At 39.1% G+C, this 16,062-nt stretch overlaps 1 protein-coding gene and 1 pseudogene across 1 annotated transcript; both read right to left on the reverse strand.

Moving 5' to 3' along the window:
* Positions 1-6,670: 6,670 nt before the first annotated feature.
* On the reverse strand, positions 6,671-8,025 carry LOC100984819 (WW domain-binding protein 1-like). The gene has a single exon (XM_034953509.3). The coding sequence runs from the start codon at positions 7,885-7,887 to the stop codon at positions 7,072-7,074; it is 816 nt and encodes a 271-aa protein (XP_034809400.1). The 5' UTR covers positions 7,888-8,025; the 3' UTR covers positions 6,671-7,071.
* A 3,487-nt stretch (positions 8,026-11,512) lies between these two features.
* Positions 11,513-12,614, reverse strand: LOC117978997 (NADH dehydrogenase [ubiquinone] 1 beta subcomplex subunit 4-like; annotated as a pseudogene).
* Positions 12,615-16,062: the final 3,448 nt, after the last annotated feature.

Raw genomic sequence — 16,062 nt, forward strand, 5'->3', positions numbered from 1 at the left:
GTTACATTTTCTATGGTCTTTAATGATTATCCAAAAATTAATGTATGTATTACTGCATGATTTCAGTTTGGGTTTGTAGACATTTTATTATCAACTGATCACCTGAAATGACAGCATTTACCTTTTTTATGCAGTGTTTTTTAAATTAAGGTTCTCAATCATATCAGGTTCCATGGTATATTCCTTTTTTTTTTTTTTTTTTTTTGAGATGGAGTATCGCTCTTGTTGCCCGGGATGGAGTGCAGTGGCACGATCTGAGCTCACTGCAATCTCCGCTTCCCAGGTTCAAGCAGTTCTCCTGCCTCAGCCTCCTGAATAGCTGGGATTACAGGCGCCCGCCACCATGCCTGGCTAATTTTTGTAGTTTTGGTAGAGACAGGGTTTCACCATGTTGGCCAGGCTGGTCTCGAACTCCTGACCTCAAGTGACCTTCCTGACCTTGGTGTCCCAAAGTGCTGGGATTACAGGCATGAGCCACCGCACCTGGCCTCCATGGTATTATTCTTAAGTGGTCCAAATATTTTTTTTAAATTGTGGTGTAATTTACAAAAATGAAATACATCTTGAGTTTACAGTTTGATCAGTTTTAATATATGCACACACATGTAACCTACACTCCTATATAGACACAGAATATTTTTATAACTCCATAAAATTTCCTTGTGCGGTTTTTTTTTTTTGAGACGGAGTCTCGCCTTATCGCCCAGGCTGGAGTGCAGTGGCACGATGTCGGCTCACCACCTCCTGGGTTGAAGCTATTCTCCTGCCTCAACCTCCTGAATAGCTGGGATTGTAGGCATGCGCCACCACGCCTGGCCAATTTTTGTATTTTTAGTAGAGATAGGGTTTCACCATGTTGGTCAGGCTGGTCTTGAACTCCTGACCTCATGATCTGCCCACCTCAGCCTCCCAAAGTTCTGGGATTACAGGCATGAGCCACTGGGCCTGGCCCCTCTTGCTGTTTTTAATCAGCTTTATTCTCTTCTTCTAGCAATCACTGATCTGAATTCTGTCACCATATCTTAGTTATGCCTGTTCTAGAACTTGATGTAAATAAAATAATATAGTATGTAATCTTTGGTATAAGATTTATTCAGCATAATGCTTTTGAGATTCATTCATATTGTTACAGATACCCGTAGTTTGTGCTTTTTTATTGCTGAGTAGTATGAATATACCATAGTTTGTTTATCCATCCTTCTTCTGCTGGTAGATATCTAGGCTATTTCCATTTTTTTTTTTAAGTCATGAATAAAGCAAGCTACTGCCAAAATTCACTGGCAAGTCTTTGTGGATATATATTTTCTTTTTTTTTTTTGGGACAGAGTCTTGCTGTGTCATCCAGGCTGGAGTGCAGTGGCACGATCTCGGCTCACTGCAACCTCTGACTCCCGAGTTCAGGCAGTTCTCATGCCTCAGCCTCCCCAGTAGCTAGAATTACAGGTATGCGCCACCATGCCTGGCTAATTTTTGTATTTTTAGTAGAGACTGGATTTTGCCATGTTGGCCAGCCTGGTCTCAAACTCCTGGCCTCAATAATCCGCCCATGTTGGCCTCCCAAAGTGCTGAGATTACAGGTGTGAGCCACCATGCCCGGCCCGTGGACATACATTTTCATTTCTTTTTTTTTTTTAAGAGACGGGCTGTCACTTTTTGCCTACGCCGGACTGCAGTGATGCTATCGTAGTTGGCTGTAATCTCGAACTCCTAGGCTCAAGCCATCCTCCTACCTCAGCCTCCAAGTGGCTAGGACTACCGGTATGCTCCATCATGCCTGGCTAATTTTTAAATTTTTTTGGCAGAGACAAGGTCTTACTATAATATGTTGCCCAGGCTGGTCTCAAACTCCTGGGCTCAAGCAGTCCTCCTGCCCCTATCTCCCAAAGTGCTGCGATTACAGGCATGAATTTTAATTTCTTTTAATTTAATTTAATTTCTTTTAAATTAAAATTCACATCTGTAATTTTAATTTCTTTTAATTTAATTTCTTTTAAATGAAAATTCACCCCTGTAATCACAACACTTTGAGGGGTAGGGGCAGGAGGACTGCTTCAGCCCAGAAGACCAGCCTGGGCAACATATTATAGTAAGACCAGTTGTCTACCAAAAAAATTTGAAAATTAGCCAGGCATGATGGCACATAACCTGTAGTCCTAGCTACTTGGAGGCTGAGGTTGGAGGATGTTAAACACTCTTTCATGTGCTCATTAGCTGCTTATGTATCTTTTTGTGAAGTTTCTGTTCAAATCTTTATCAACTTGTAAATTAGATTTTAAAAAATATGTAAGCTGGTGAAGTTCTTACATGTTCTAGACATGAGTTCTTGACCATATTTTCCCTTAGAATGTGGCTTTAACAGTGTCTTTGATGAGCAGAATTTTTTATTTTAGTTATCCAATCTATCAGTTTTTTATTTTATTTTATTTTATTTTTGAGATGGAGTCTTGCTCTGTTGCCCAGGCTGGAGTGCAGTGGCATGATCTCAGCTCACTGCAAGCTCCACTTCCCAGGTTCACCCCATTCTCCTGCCTCAGCCTCCCGAGTAGCTGGGATTACAGGCACCCACCACCACACCTGGCTAATTTTTTGTATTTTTAGTAGAGACCACGTTTCACCATGTTGGACAGGCTGGTCTTGAACCCCTAACCTCAAGTGATCCACGAGCCTTGGCCTCCCAAAGTTTTGGGATTACAGGCGTGAGCCACTGTGCCCAGCCAAGGATATTCTTTTTATAACATTTTCAAAAATTAAGGCATATTGTGTATGCAGGAAAAAAAATGAAGCCTATGATTTATATTTACAATTGCTTTGATTTTATACAAATTAAAATATTACTGTTTATGAGAATGAGATTCTAAATGTAAATGGAATTCACAGAATGCATAATTTTTTTCTCGTTTAAAGAAATAGAGTCTCGCTGTATGCCTAGGCTGGTCTCGAACTCCTGGGCTCCAGCCATCCTCCCATTTCAGCCTCCCAGAGTGTTGGGATTACAGGCGTGAGCCACCACGCCTGGCCTTGTACATGTTATATAGTGATCATTTTGCACAAGATTGTTTGCCAAATGAATAATTTAAAAAAATCCATTTAGTGTACTTTCCTTTAAATATTTTCACACCTGGAGTTAAAACATTGTATTTTATAAAATGTTATTAATGTAAAAATACTTGTAAATAAACTTGTGGCTACGTAGAATGTAGTAGAGGACTTTTGCATCAGCCCAGAGCCTAGTTTCTAAAGGTCTTTACAAATATATAATAGACATAGAGGGGAAAGAGTTGGGGGAAATCAGAGGGAGGTATAATTCTGGTCTCTCGTCGTTCACTTCTTTTTCATTCAGTTCTCTCAGGCACGACTCCAGCCACTTAGTTTTATATTTCAACTGGATGTTGACCCAATTAAAACAATTCACAGCTCCTGAAGATGAAATACTATGAGTCCCTGCTTTGGACACATCTGTAGTAGAGTAGGAAAAGATAAATATAACCCAAGTAATTGTTACAGAATCTTCTGAAATATACAAATGGTAAAAGGTTTTGTAGGGCGTGTACTGGGGAAAAAGATAATTTTTCAACATGAACCTTTTAAGAGCTTGTGAGTCTCAAAGTGTCTTTAATTGATAGGTGATATGGATAATACTCCCCTTTGGGAGGAGGTTTATAATACATAAACAACCTCCCCACCCTTCCCTTGCAGCTTTCTGTCCTGTACTACAAGAACAACAAAACTCCAACTAGTCAGAATTGCAAGTGGTTTATGGCCCCCCATATAGATTGAAAACTTGCTAAGAGACTGCACTGGAGAACCTGAAAGGATGAGCATGGAAAAGATGATTATACTTTTCATTTGCAATAGGGCTTTCATTTGATTCTCACATTAATCCCATGTGGTAGTTAATTAAGGTAGCATTACAAGGTTCAGTGAATTGTCTGAGATCTCACAAATACAACCTAGATAAGAACCCAGGTATTATTATTTTCAGTCTTGCAATATTATTTTCCTACTTGCAATATTATCTTCACTCTTCATTAAGTTTGCACAGCAAAGTAATGGAATAAGTTCTGGGCTTTAATCCTTGAGTAGTTTGGAACTGTAATGTGTTACATTTGAGAGAGAGCCCTTCATTTTGAATAAAACCTTGGTACTGATCCTGATCTTCTAACTTGGGTTAATGCTCTTCCCCTTTTCATGATTTTTTTCTTTTGTGAAATGAAGTAGTTGCACTAGATCATTTTCAATTTTCCTTCCCACTTAAATCAATTTTAATTAAAAAAATTGCAGATGCCTTTTCTCAGATTGGAGTACACTTTTTGCTCCACACAATATCTGGTGTGTAAATTAGTATGTTCCGTGGAGTAAATACCTTTCCTGACTAGCCATTAACTTACTTCTGATTCCTGAATCCACTAATTTAACTATTGTTGAAATTACTAAAGGAAATTTTTCTTTAGCAAATGTAAAAACTCATATCAGTTCTCAGGTTTGATGTTGTAAAGCACTCTGACTCTTAGGAAGACTCTTTTTTTCCCCCAACCTCTCATAAACAAATTATTTCATTCATTATAAAATTTCATTCATTACATTTTCATTCTTCAGACTTGCAGTGTTTCCTCTCTGCTAAGTATAGTGTTAAGCACTGGCAAAAGAACTCTGGACACAACATCATGAACTTGCTCTCTGGGATCTTATAATCTAGTTGCAGAAGCAGATTGGTAAATACATAGTATAGCACAAGTACTATAATGGAGGCCTGAACTGAGTGCTGTGGGGGTACACAGATGAAGGCTTCTGGGAGACATCATGGCATAACTAGACCTGGAGGATGAATAAAACTTTGGCCAAGTAAATACAGAGATACACGAAAAGCATGGATAAATGGCACAAGTAGGTTCAGGGATGATAAAAGTGTTAGTATGTGGAGAGTGTACAACTATATTGGGGAATGGGGAAACAGATTAAATTTGGGGCCAGACCCTGAAGGATGTGGGGATCCCATCAAAGTCTTTTAAGCAGGAGAATGATCAGATGCATTTTTTGGTATACTACCGGGGGATAGGAGGAAGTGGACTACAGAAGGGGAGATCAGTAGAAGGAAGACAAGTTAGGAAGCTTTTCAGTCATTTTCATTAAACATGAAGCTTAATACATATTGTTCTAAGATCAGGAATACAGCAATAAAGAAAAAAACTTGCTGTAATGAAACTTACATTTTCTTGGGAGAGACAGAAAATAAACATGAAAAACAGATGTGTTCAATGGTGATAAAGCAGAAAGGGAGATGGGGAGTCAAGTGCACGTAGGGAGGGTGTTTAGGGAAGCACTTATGAAAGAGTAACATTTGAGCAAGACAACAATCCAGACCCAAGACATTTGAGGAAAGAGCATCCATATAAAGGGAGTGGGAGGTAGAGAAAGCCTGGACCAGGAATGAGCCTGGTATGATTGAGGAAAACACAAGGGATGTGGCCAGAGAATAATAAGAGAATAAATTAGAGGGGTAATAGGCAATTGTACAGGGCCTTGTAAGCCATTGTGCGGACCTTGGATTTCACTCTTGAGTGACCGGGGAGCTAATGGGGGATTAAACAGAGGAGGGAAGGATCCTCTATGGTATGTGGATTAAACAGAGGAGGGAAGGATCCTCTATGGTATGTGGTAAATGAGGTAAATGAATAGTAAAAGGAACTGCTGTGGTAATTTAGGTAACAGATGATGATGGTTTAGGTGAAAATGGTTGGATTGTGGATATGGTTTGATTGGTGTTAGAACCAATAGGATTTAGTGGTGGCTGGATGTGGACAATGAGAGAATAGAATGAACCAAAGCTATTGTAAACATCTAGAAATCAGATGAGGACTTGACCAAAGGCATTGGCAATGAGAAAGTAGACAGGCACCATTCATGAGGTATTTCTTAGCATTGATAGAGTTGGATATAAATATCTGGAATTTTTAGCTGATTGAAATGTTAGTTGAAATGAATGATACCACTCAAGGTATGTGTGTCAAGAGGTATGGAGAAGAGCACAGAAGTTTTTGGAAACCAAGGGAGGAGAAAAGAAGGGATAGTCACAGAGCAGTAAAGAAAAATAAAGGTTAAAAATAGGTCACAGGATGTACATTATCCTAAGTTAAAATATTTTAAGGTTTGAATGAAAGGGTGCTGCAGGGTTTGCAAACTGGTGGGCTTCAGGCCTAAAATCTGCCTATACTGTTGTTTTTGCCTGACAGAATATCTTAAAATATCTGTATTTGAAAGCATTTAAGGCTTGACTTGTGCTCTACACTCCACAGTCTTATCATTCATAGTTTCTTGGCAAACTCACCACTCAAGGTGTGCCTCACTTATTTAGGAGATCTGCCTCACTAGGGTAGACATTTTAGGTTTATGACTCTTAAGTTTTCACCTGGACAGATTGGCTAACAAAAAGAACCTCACAGGTGGGTGACCTTGAATTCACCAGGTCATGCCATCAGTTCAGAGCGGCCGGAGAACTCTGTTCTCTTGTGCATTGATGCCCCCGGAGTTGTGAAACACAGTGGCCCTGCTTCAGTTTTTTAGATTTAGAAACTGATCAGTGTCAGAGCGATCAGACACAGGAATGTTAATTCATGTTCAAAAATAATAACCAGGCTAGCATTTGTTTAGCACTTGCTATGTGACAGGTACTGTTTTAAGTGCTTTACATGAATTGTTTAATCCTCACAACAACCCTGGGAAATAGGTCCTATTATTAGGCGCCCTTTCTACAGATGAGGAAACAGACAACAGATTGGTAAATTTCTCAAGATCACAAAATAAGTCAGTAGGAACTCAAAGTAACCTGACTCCAGAGCCCACACTTTTTTTTTTTTTTTAGCTGGTTCACGTCTCTTTAATGAGATCAAAGGCTCCTGTGTATGTCTTGCGGGGGTAAAGCTAGCACAGTCCCCCAATACTGCCCCTCTCCTCAGGGCTCCAGCCCTTTCAGGCACATTCTAGGTAGGCAGGGAGGGGCCAAAAGGAACGCAAGGAGTTGGGACTAGGGCTGTTTCTGGTGGGCAAGTAACCCATCCACCCTCTCAAAACTACTTATGGGATGTCCCCTTCACTGGAAGACAGCCCCATGGGAAAGACCTGCGGTACAGAATCTGGGGGCAGTGCACACGGGGAGTAGTCCTCCAGATCTGGCAGGGTGGCACTAACCCTCACCTCCTTGACTGGCTCACCCTCACCGGAGGCAGGACAAGGGCAGAGCTCAATACCGGAGTCGCCAGTTAAACGGTGATAGCGGCAGGAGGGGGGTGTGGGGGCAGGGGTCACCCCTGCCCCAGGCTCACCCTGCTGATGAGGGGGGGCACTCTGGTGGGAGGAAACACCTTCCACATTTGTTCCTTCAAAATGGGCAGGGCAGCTGGATGAGGAGGAACAGCAGGTTTGTTCACTGGAAGCAGTCAAGGGGCGGCCTGGGGCGACAGTATAAGGCGCGGGGCGGGGGGGTGTGCCTGGGCGGTGAACCGCATCCTCGTAGGCTGGGGGCTTGAAGGTGCTGAGGAGGCGAAGGTCAAGCAGTGAACCGGTAGGGAAAGGACCAGCCCCATGGCATGCCCCATGATAGGCCAACAAGTTGATTTCACGCTGCCGCTGCTGTTGTTGCAGCCTGAGTTTAGCTCGTCGGTGGCGGAAGGCCCAACAGCAGCTAAAGAGGATGAGGACAGTCCAGAGCAGCCAGAACCACCAGAGCTCATAGTAGTAGGTGCAGCAGCCAGTCTCCCCGCAGCAGTGACCACTCTCACAGAGGTAGGGCTGGTTGTTCACTCCTGGGCACAGCTCTCGAAGCTGCTGTTGCGGCGCCCGAAGTGCCCCCCAGGCCTCCTCGCTGCCGTTCCCGCTGCTGGCCCGAGCCATACCTCCACCTACAGCCCCCTGAGGACCACAGCCTCCTCTACTGCCAGCCGCCCCGCCCCTGCCACCTCTGCTGCCGCTGCCATGGTCCCTGCCCGGCCCATCTTCGCTGAGGCCACCATCACTCCGCGGCCGGAGCTTCCATCCCCAGAGCCCACACTCTTATCTGAGCATATACATCCCCATCACAAGAGAACGCCAGTTTATTCAAGTAAAATAAGGACTAGAAATTTACATCAAGGAATGTATTCTTTCACTGTAGAATGCTGAATGGAAAACCAAATTTCAATAGTTGCCTACTGAACAAGATCATGAGATAACAACAAGGGAGTTGATTATAAATGACTAGAAGTTTTAAATGGCATCGACTCTGATAAAGTGATAATCTCAGCTCCATGATATACTTGTCAAGCAGTTACTTACATCAATCTGCCTTATAGGATATCCTTTCTCCTGGTTAATGCTTATGTGATAGTGTTTTGTACCTTTCCTTTTTCACTGCTTCCATTGCTGACCAAACTACTCACCTCCATATTTCTGGTAGATATATTTCTTTTCATTGCATGTTAGTATCTTAAATTTAGTCCTATCTTTTACTTGATCCTCCGTGCTTGACTTCCTAATCTATGTTCTGGTTTATGTTTTAGTTTTACAGTTGAGCTTTCTGAGGACATTCTTATTCCCAGTATCTTTTTTTGGGTGGTTGGGTTCTGGGAGGTGGTATTTGACTGCTGCTGATGTGTACCAACCAAGACAGTAGTCATTAAGTGACTAACAATAATGATTTCAGCAGATTATTATTACTCTTGGCAAAGAGCAAGCTTTCTCTATTATAAATGATTTTATATTTGTTTTGTTTTTCTTTATTTGTAATTTGAGTTCTAGCTTAACATTATTACTTCAGATAACTGTTAATACATTTTCATAAATCATACTCACATTCTTGAATGGCAAATAAATAAATAATCAAGTTCCAAGTAGTTTCTAAAGAGAGTAAACATTAAAAGTAAACATAAAACTACATAAAAATCGATCACAGTCTATTCATGAAGTTGGTATGAAAATAAAGATCCTAGATTTGGAACCCTCATGATACTCAATATTTTACATATATCAGAGTTTGTAATTTCCATAACTTCATTTGGTAGTTAGACATATAGACAGAGAAGATAATAATATATTCATTATATATATATTTATATATAATATTCATTATATATTTATATATAATATTCATTATATATATTTATATATAATATTCATTATATATATTTATATATAATATTCATTATATATATTTATATATAATATTCATTATATATATTTATATATAATATTCATTATATATATTTATATATAATATTCATTATATATATTTATATATAATATTCATTATATATATATATAATATTCATTATATATATTTATATATAATATTCATTATATATATTTATATATAATATTCATTATATATATTTATATATAATATTCATTATATATATTTATATATAATATTCATTATATATATTTATATATAATATTCATTATATATATTTATATATAATATTCATTATATATATTTATATATAATATTCATTATATATATTTATATATAATATTCATTATATATATTTATATATAATATTCATTATATATATTTATATATAATATTCATTATATATATTTATATATAATATTCATTATATATATTTATATATAATATTCATTATATATATTTATATATAATATTCATTATATATATTTATATATAATATTCATTATATATATTTATATATAATATTCATTATATATATTTATATATAATATTCATTATATATATTTATAATATTCATATTATATATATGTCTATAACATATAGACAGAGAAGATAATAATATATTCATTTTATAGTTTAGGAAACAGACTTGGAAGGGCAAATAACTTGTCTAAGATGACTAAGAAGCTGAGTGAGAACCACAGCCTATCTATAGCATTCAGTTTCAGCCATCTTTCCCTTGCTTCATAAGGATAGTTACTCTGGTATCAGTTGCTGGATTGGGATTTTGGGCATTTATAAAAGTTTTTATTTTGGATATTACTGAATCACAGACAATTTCATCTTAGTTAATTAAAAATTCATCTTATGTGACACTTGTCTAAATCTTAAAATATACCTTTTTCTAAATCTTAAAATATTAAAATTTTAATGTATAAGGATGTTAATAATCTTTATATTTTAAGAGACTATGAAGTCAAGTCTAGCTAACTTAGATCTGTAAGTTTTTAGCTATGGAAAGCAATTCTATTGTGTACAAGTTTCAGCCTGTGAAGGGAATTCATTGAAAATGTATAGAGATCAGAAGAACTAACACCTTTCTTGCATGGATTTTTCTTGATTATTGGCAGTTAACAATAAAATGTTATTAGATCACTGGTGCTTCTGTGTGGGGTTGAGTTTTTTATGATATCTTCTGTTGGACCCATAAGGGAGGCTGTGAGTTGTTTTCTACATCCTTGGAATATATAAGATCCTCTTTTAAAATTATATTTTACATAAGCACATGAAAATGGAATGAAATAATGAATTGACATAGGAATTACCTACATATTTTGGCTGTACATTTAGTGCACAAAATATCCCTTTTTTGAATGCCAAATGGCCAAGTGTGAAAACCAATATTTGTTAAAGCTGGAGCAGAAGTCGGTATCATCATCATAGAGTAAACTTCTGGCATATGTGAAGATATGAAATGTTATCCCTGAAGTTATTATAATTTATTCTCAGAAATATTAGTAATCTTATTTTAAGAGTAGGACATTATAGTGCAGTAATGATAATTTTCTCAGTGCTGCCTGTTGCTAGATTGTTCCTATGATGGCTGTCATGCACATACAGACACTAAATTGAGGGTCACTTTCCACTGAAGTTAGTGGAATACAAAATAGGTGGAGGAGCTTTCTTCCTCTAACGTCTTTATATGTGTCTGTGTTTATATATACGTGTATGTACATCAATATGTATACACATATATAATATCTGGAGCAAAAATGATTATGTTGTAAGAACTTTTGGAGGTTTTCCTCCTCATAAAATTCTGAAGTGGTAGAGTTAACATTCTGCTTTTAATTTATCTACAAAAACATGTGAAGAATCCCCAAATAAGATTTTCTCATAGAAGATTCATGGATTTTGAGTCTCAGAAAAAAAAGGAAGAAAAAAACTTCATGGTATAAAACAACTAAAAATTAAATATAGTCTTTAGAAATGATTTTGTTTACTATAATTAATACTGGTATGACAACTGAATGCAATTGAAATTATGATATAAAATTTCTATTCTGCTTTGTATTTTTCATTAAAGTTTTTATAATTGTCATCTGAAAAAGGATTTAATATTCTTAAATTCATTAGCTAACTCTCTCAATATTATTACACTATTATTTGCCTATTTGAAAATTGTTACTTTCTTTCGTACATAAATAGCATTCATAATCATTGTGACATTTTCTTCTTGCATTAATGTACATTTATACTTCATCTAATTGAGAAAATTTTAACATACAAAGTGACACAAAAAGATTTTCATTCCAAGTTTTATGTAAAACACCTAAAATTGGAAAATGAATATTCAGATACTAAGAGTAAATTTTTTTTTTTTTTTTTTTTGAGACGGCATCTAACTCTGTCACCCAGGCTGGAGTGCAGCGGTGGGATCTTGGCTCACTGTAACCTCTGCCTCCCGGGTTCAAATTATTCCCCTGCCTCAGCCTCCTGAGTAGCTGGGACTACAGGCCCACAACGCCACGCCCGGCTAATTTTTGTATTTTTTGGTAGAGACGGGGTCTCACCATGTTGGCCAGGCTGGTCTCAAACTCCCAATCTCAAGGGATCTGCCGGCCTCAGTCTCCCAAAGTGCTGGAATTACAGGCGTGAGCCACTGCACCTAAATGACATACTTGAAAAAATATTCTCGGGCCGGGTGTGGTGGCTCACGCCTGTAATCTCAGCACTGTGGAAGGTCGAGGGTGGATCACCTGAGGTCAGTAGTTCAAGACCAGCCTGGCTAACATGGTGAAACCCCATCTCTACTAAAAATACAAAAATTAGCTGGGTGTGGTCGCATGCGCCTGTAATCCCAGCTACTCGGCAGGCTGAGGCAGGAGAACTGCTTGAATCCAGGAGGCGGAGGCTGCAGTGAGCAGATTGCACCACTGCACTCCAGCCTGGGAGACAGAGCGAGACTCCGTCTCAAAAAAAAAAAAAAAAAAAAAAAAAAAAAATTCTCACTTTCTGTTGTTGTTGTTTGTTTAATGATTAATAGACGATTTATTTAAGCAAGAATACATAGTCATCATTGCCAGACTTAATATGACAGGTTAAATGTTGGACCCAATTTTCCTTCCCAGATAAGTTTTTCTTTCCTATCCCTGTCAGTTTTGAAAACATAATACCAGAAGAAGAGGGGCCCAATTCCACACAGAGCTCCCAAGAGTGAGTTTTTAGGAGTGGGTCTGAAATTAGGAAAGACACTTGCTGATCTTGCATAGGTCCAAGGAATCAAGGCAGGATTTTCGATGAGCCCTCGGCAGTTAGGGTAAGCAGGTTTCAGCCAGGCTCTTAATGGTCAACCACTTGGCTTGCGCCCGCTGGGTTTCCGAAGACATGTCCTATTCGGCTGGTTTGAGGGCATAGTGGCCAGGGGTGAAGGAGTATACTTTGGGAACGACATCTTGGCGACCCAGTGCACAACTCACTTTTTTTTGGAAACGAGGTTGGCTCTGTCGTCCAGACTGGAGTGCAGTGGCGCAATCTCGGCGCACTGCAACCTCCGCCTCCCGAGTTCGGGCGATTGTCCTGCCTCAGCCTCCCAAGTAGCTGGGACTACGGGCGCACACCACCACGCCCGGCTAAATTTTGCATTTTTGGTAGAGACGGGGTTTTGCCATGTTGCCCAGGCTAGTTTTGAGCTCCTGGGCTCAAGCGATCTGCCCGCTTTGGCCTTCCAAAGTGCTGGGCTTACAGGCATGACACTGTGCCTGGCCAGATTTTTGTTACCCTGTTTAGATATGATGGTAACTGAATGATCATGCAATCTCTGACCATGTGACATTCAGGGATACCAAAAATGACTTGAGATGGGCCAAGGCAGAATTGGAGAAGCATACTTTGGCTGAATACTTAGGCCAAAGTATAATTTGGAACATTTCTTTTAAAAAATCTACTCCCCTATGCCTCCCAGTTGCAGTACCTTACAATTACAGTTAATCTAGTAGCAGATACTTGATTGGGATATTAGGTATTTACAGACCAAATGCCCATTGGGATATTACTCGGTAACAGGCAGTTTCACTCTGGTTCATTGTAGATTCATCCAGTAAGCATTTCTAGAGAACTGCTATATGAAAATATTGTGGAAAGTATCAACTTTTTAAACTTTTGATGTCATGACACCTAGAAGATTATTTTCTGATACTCATATTCTAAGGGAATTTTATTTTCTGAGATTTGTTTCTGTGGAATTTCTAGTTCCCCAGTCTGCACTGAAAGCCTAAATCAAGAGGATAATTTGAAAGGTAATGAAAGTAAATCAATTCTAGCTTAGATACCCAAGAGAGTAAATGAAATATAAAAATAATAACTTTTAAAATGTCTCAAAAAAAAGCTATGGTAAGCTAATTCTGTTTGGTTTATTCATGCGATAGTCTGTCTCTGCTTATGACATAAAGTATAATATATTTTAGGAATAGTGTGGTTTTCTTCATGATGTCAAACATACAAGCTTATGGATATATTTAAAAATTCTTAATTTTCTAGATTAATGTTCAGCACTACTTCTTCCATCTTGCATTGGATGGGGGCAGATAATTAATAATTATCAGATATTTTCTTATCAAAAATAAATTTGTTGGAAAAAAATGTTTTTTTTTTTTGAGATGGAGTCTCGTTCTGTCACCCAGGCTGGAGGTGCAGTGGCGCAATCTCGGCTCACTGCAAGCTCCACCTCCCAGGTTCACGCTGTTGTCCTGCCTCAGCCTCCCACGTAGCTGGGACTACAGGCGCATGCCACCATGCCCAGCTAATTTTTTTGTATTTTTAGTAGAGACGGGGTTTCACTGTGTTAGCCAGGATGCTCTAGATCTCCTGACCTCATGATCTGCCTGCCTTGGCCTCCCAAAGTGCGGGGAGTACAGGCGTGAGCCACCGCCCCCGGCCGTTGGAAACATTTTGAAGGAACTCTTTGTAAATAAAATACATGGCATGCCTTTCTGTTTTACTATACAGTTGCTGATTTATCCTTTACTTGGTTACTTTGAATCATCATTAACATCTGTTGTCACCATAATCCCTGTGATCACTAGATGTCATACTCCATTTTATGTTTTATTGTCGCCTTGGGAAGACTTTGAGAGTATGAGAAGTGTTCATGCAGACTGCTGCTGAGTGTTGCATAGAGATGGAATAAAGTACAAATACCTTCAGGAACAGATTCCAAACTTGGTCTATTCCAGCTTCCTTTCATTTTTTTTTTAAACGTATTCCAGATAATTTTTCATTGTTATTCTCTGAAGGAAAATAGAGAAATTTCCTCTTAGAATCCCTTCTCCTTGGATTTGTAACCTTTCCCAGTTCATTTCTGTGGAAGTACTTGTAGTCCAGCATAGTAATTCTATTCAGATATGTATAGTTCAGTTAAGTCACGAAGGGAAAGGAAGCTTTCGTTGAGGGCTATCTACTAGGTGGTACAGTGCTAGGTAATTAACTTTATCTCAATCCTTAAACAACTCTGCAGTGGTAAGAGTGATTAATTCATCCCATTTTGTAGAGAAGGAAACTGAATGTTAGAGGGATGGCATAATTTGTTCATGTTCATATAGGTAGTACATTGGGAAGCAGAATTTGAACACAGATCTTTCTGATTCTAGAGCTTTGTGTTCTTCTACCTTGCTATGATGTTAAGTAATTAGTTTTAACGTGCCACTTAAGTTTAAAGCCTTAAGTAGTCCTTTTAAGAAATCTTTTGTTGCTGGTTATTCTCATTTAACACTCCTATTTTAATTTCCAGCTTCAGGTGACCTCACTTTGCCAGAACCGTGGGTCTTCATGAAATAAGAGATTTCATTTGGTTTTTGTTTTGGTTTGGATCCTCTCTAACTTTAGATAGAAATTGCTGTTACGGCAATCACCTACCTCACTATATTCCACTCTCTCTTCTGGATATTGGTACTCAGCCCTTTTTTGAACTGCAAACCTTATTAATAAAATAGTTTTCATTCTTTGAGCATTCCTCTTCTCACCTCCCCCCCCACCCCCCAACAGCCTACTGACTTTGATGTGGAGCTGAACTGAACCACTCTTTTTTTTTTCTTTTTTTCTGAGACGGAATCTCGCCCTGTTGCCTAGGCTGGAGTGCAGTGGCACAATATCGGCTCACTGCAACCTCTACCTCCCGGATTCCAGCGATTTCCGGCTAATTTTTGTAGTTTTAGTAGAGACGGGGTTTCACCATGTTGGCCAGGCTGGTCTCGAACTCAAGTGATCTGCCCACCTCAGCCTCCCAAAGTGCTAGGGTTACAGGCGTGAGCCACCGTGCCAGGCCCTGAACACTTTTTTTTTCTTTTTTCTTTTTTTTTGAGATGGAGTCTCTTGCTCTTGTCGCCCAGGCTGGAGTGCAGTGGCGCGATCTCGGCTCACTGTAAGCTCCGCCTCCCGGTTTCATGCCATTCTCCTGCCTCAGCTTCCCAAGTAGCTGGGACTACAGGCGCCCACAACCATGCCCAGCTGATTTATTGTATTTTTTAGTAGAGACGGGGTTTCACCGTGTTAGCCAGGCTGGTCTCGACCTCCTGACCTTGTGATCCGCCTGCCTCGGCCTCCCAAAGTGCTGGGATTACAGGCGTGAGCCACCGCGCCGGCCCTGAACCACTCTTTATCAACTTATCTGGGACCCTGAAATGAAATAGGGTGACCCATTTTCTAGCTTTATATGATTTTCTGGCTTCATATGGTTAAGTCTTTTTACCGTTTTTTGTTTGTTTTGTTTTGTTTTGTTTTTGAGACAAGGTCTCTGTCACCCAGGATGAAATGCAGTGGCCCAATGACAGCTTACTCTAGCCTCAACCTCCCAGGCTCAGGTGATTCTCCCACCCCAGCCTCCAGAGTGGCTGGAGCCACAGCCA

The sequence above is a fragment of the Pan paniscus genome, chromosome 12 (assembly GCF_029289425.2).
Source record: "Pan paniscus chromosome 12, NHGRI_mPanPan1-v2.0_pri, whole genome shotgun sequence".
Classification (NCBI taxonomy): domain Eukaryota; kingdom Metazoa; phylum Chordata; class Mammalia; order Primates; family Hominidae; genus Pan; species Pan paniscus.

Coding starts and splice junctions, on each gene's coding strand:
- LOC100984819 (XM_034953509.3), bottom strand. CDS start 7,887: ATGGCTCGGGCCAGCAGCGGGAACGGCAGCGAGGAGGCCTGGGGGGCA.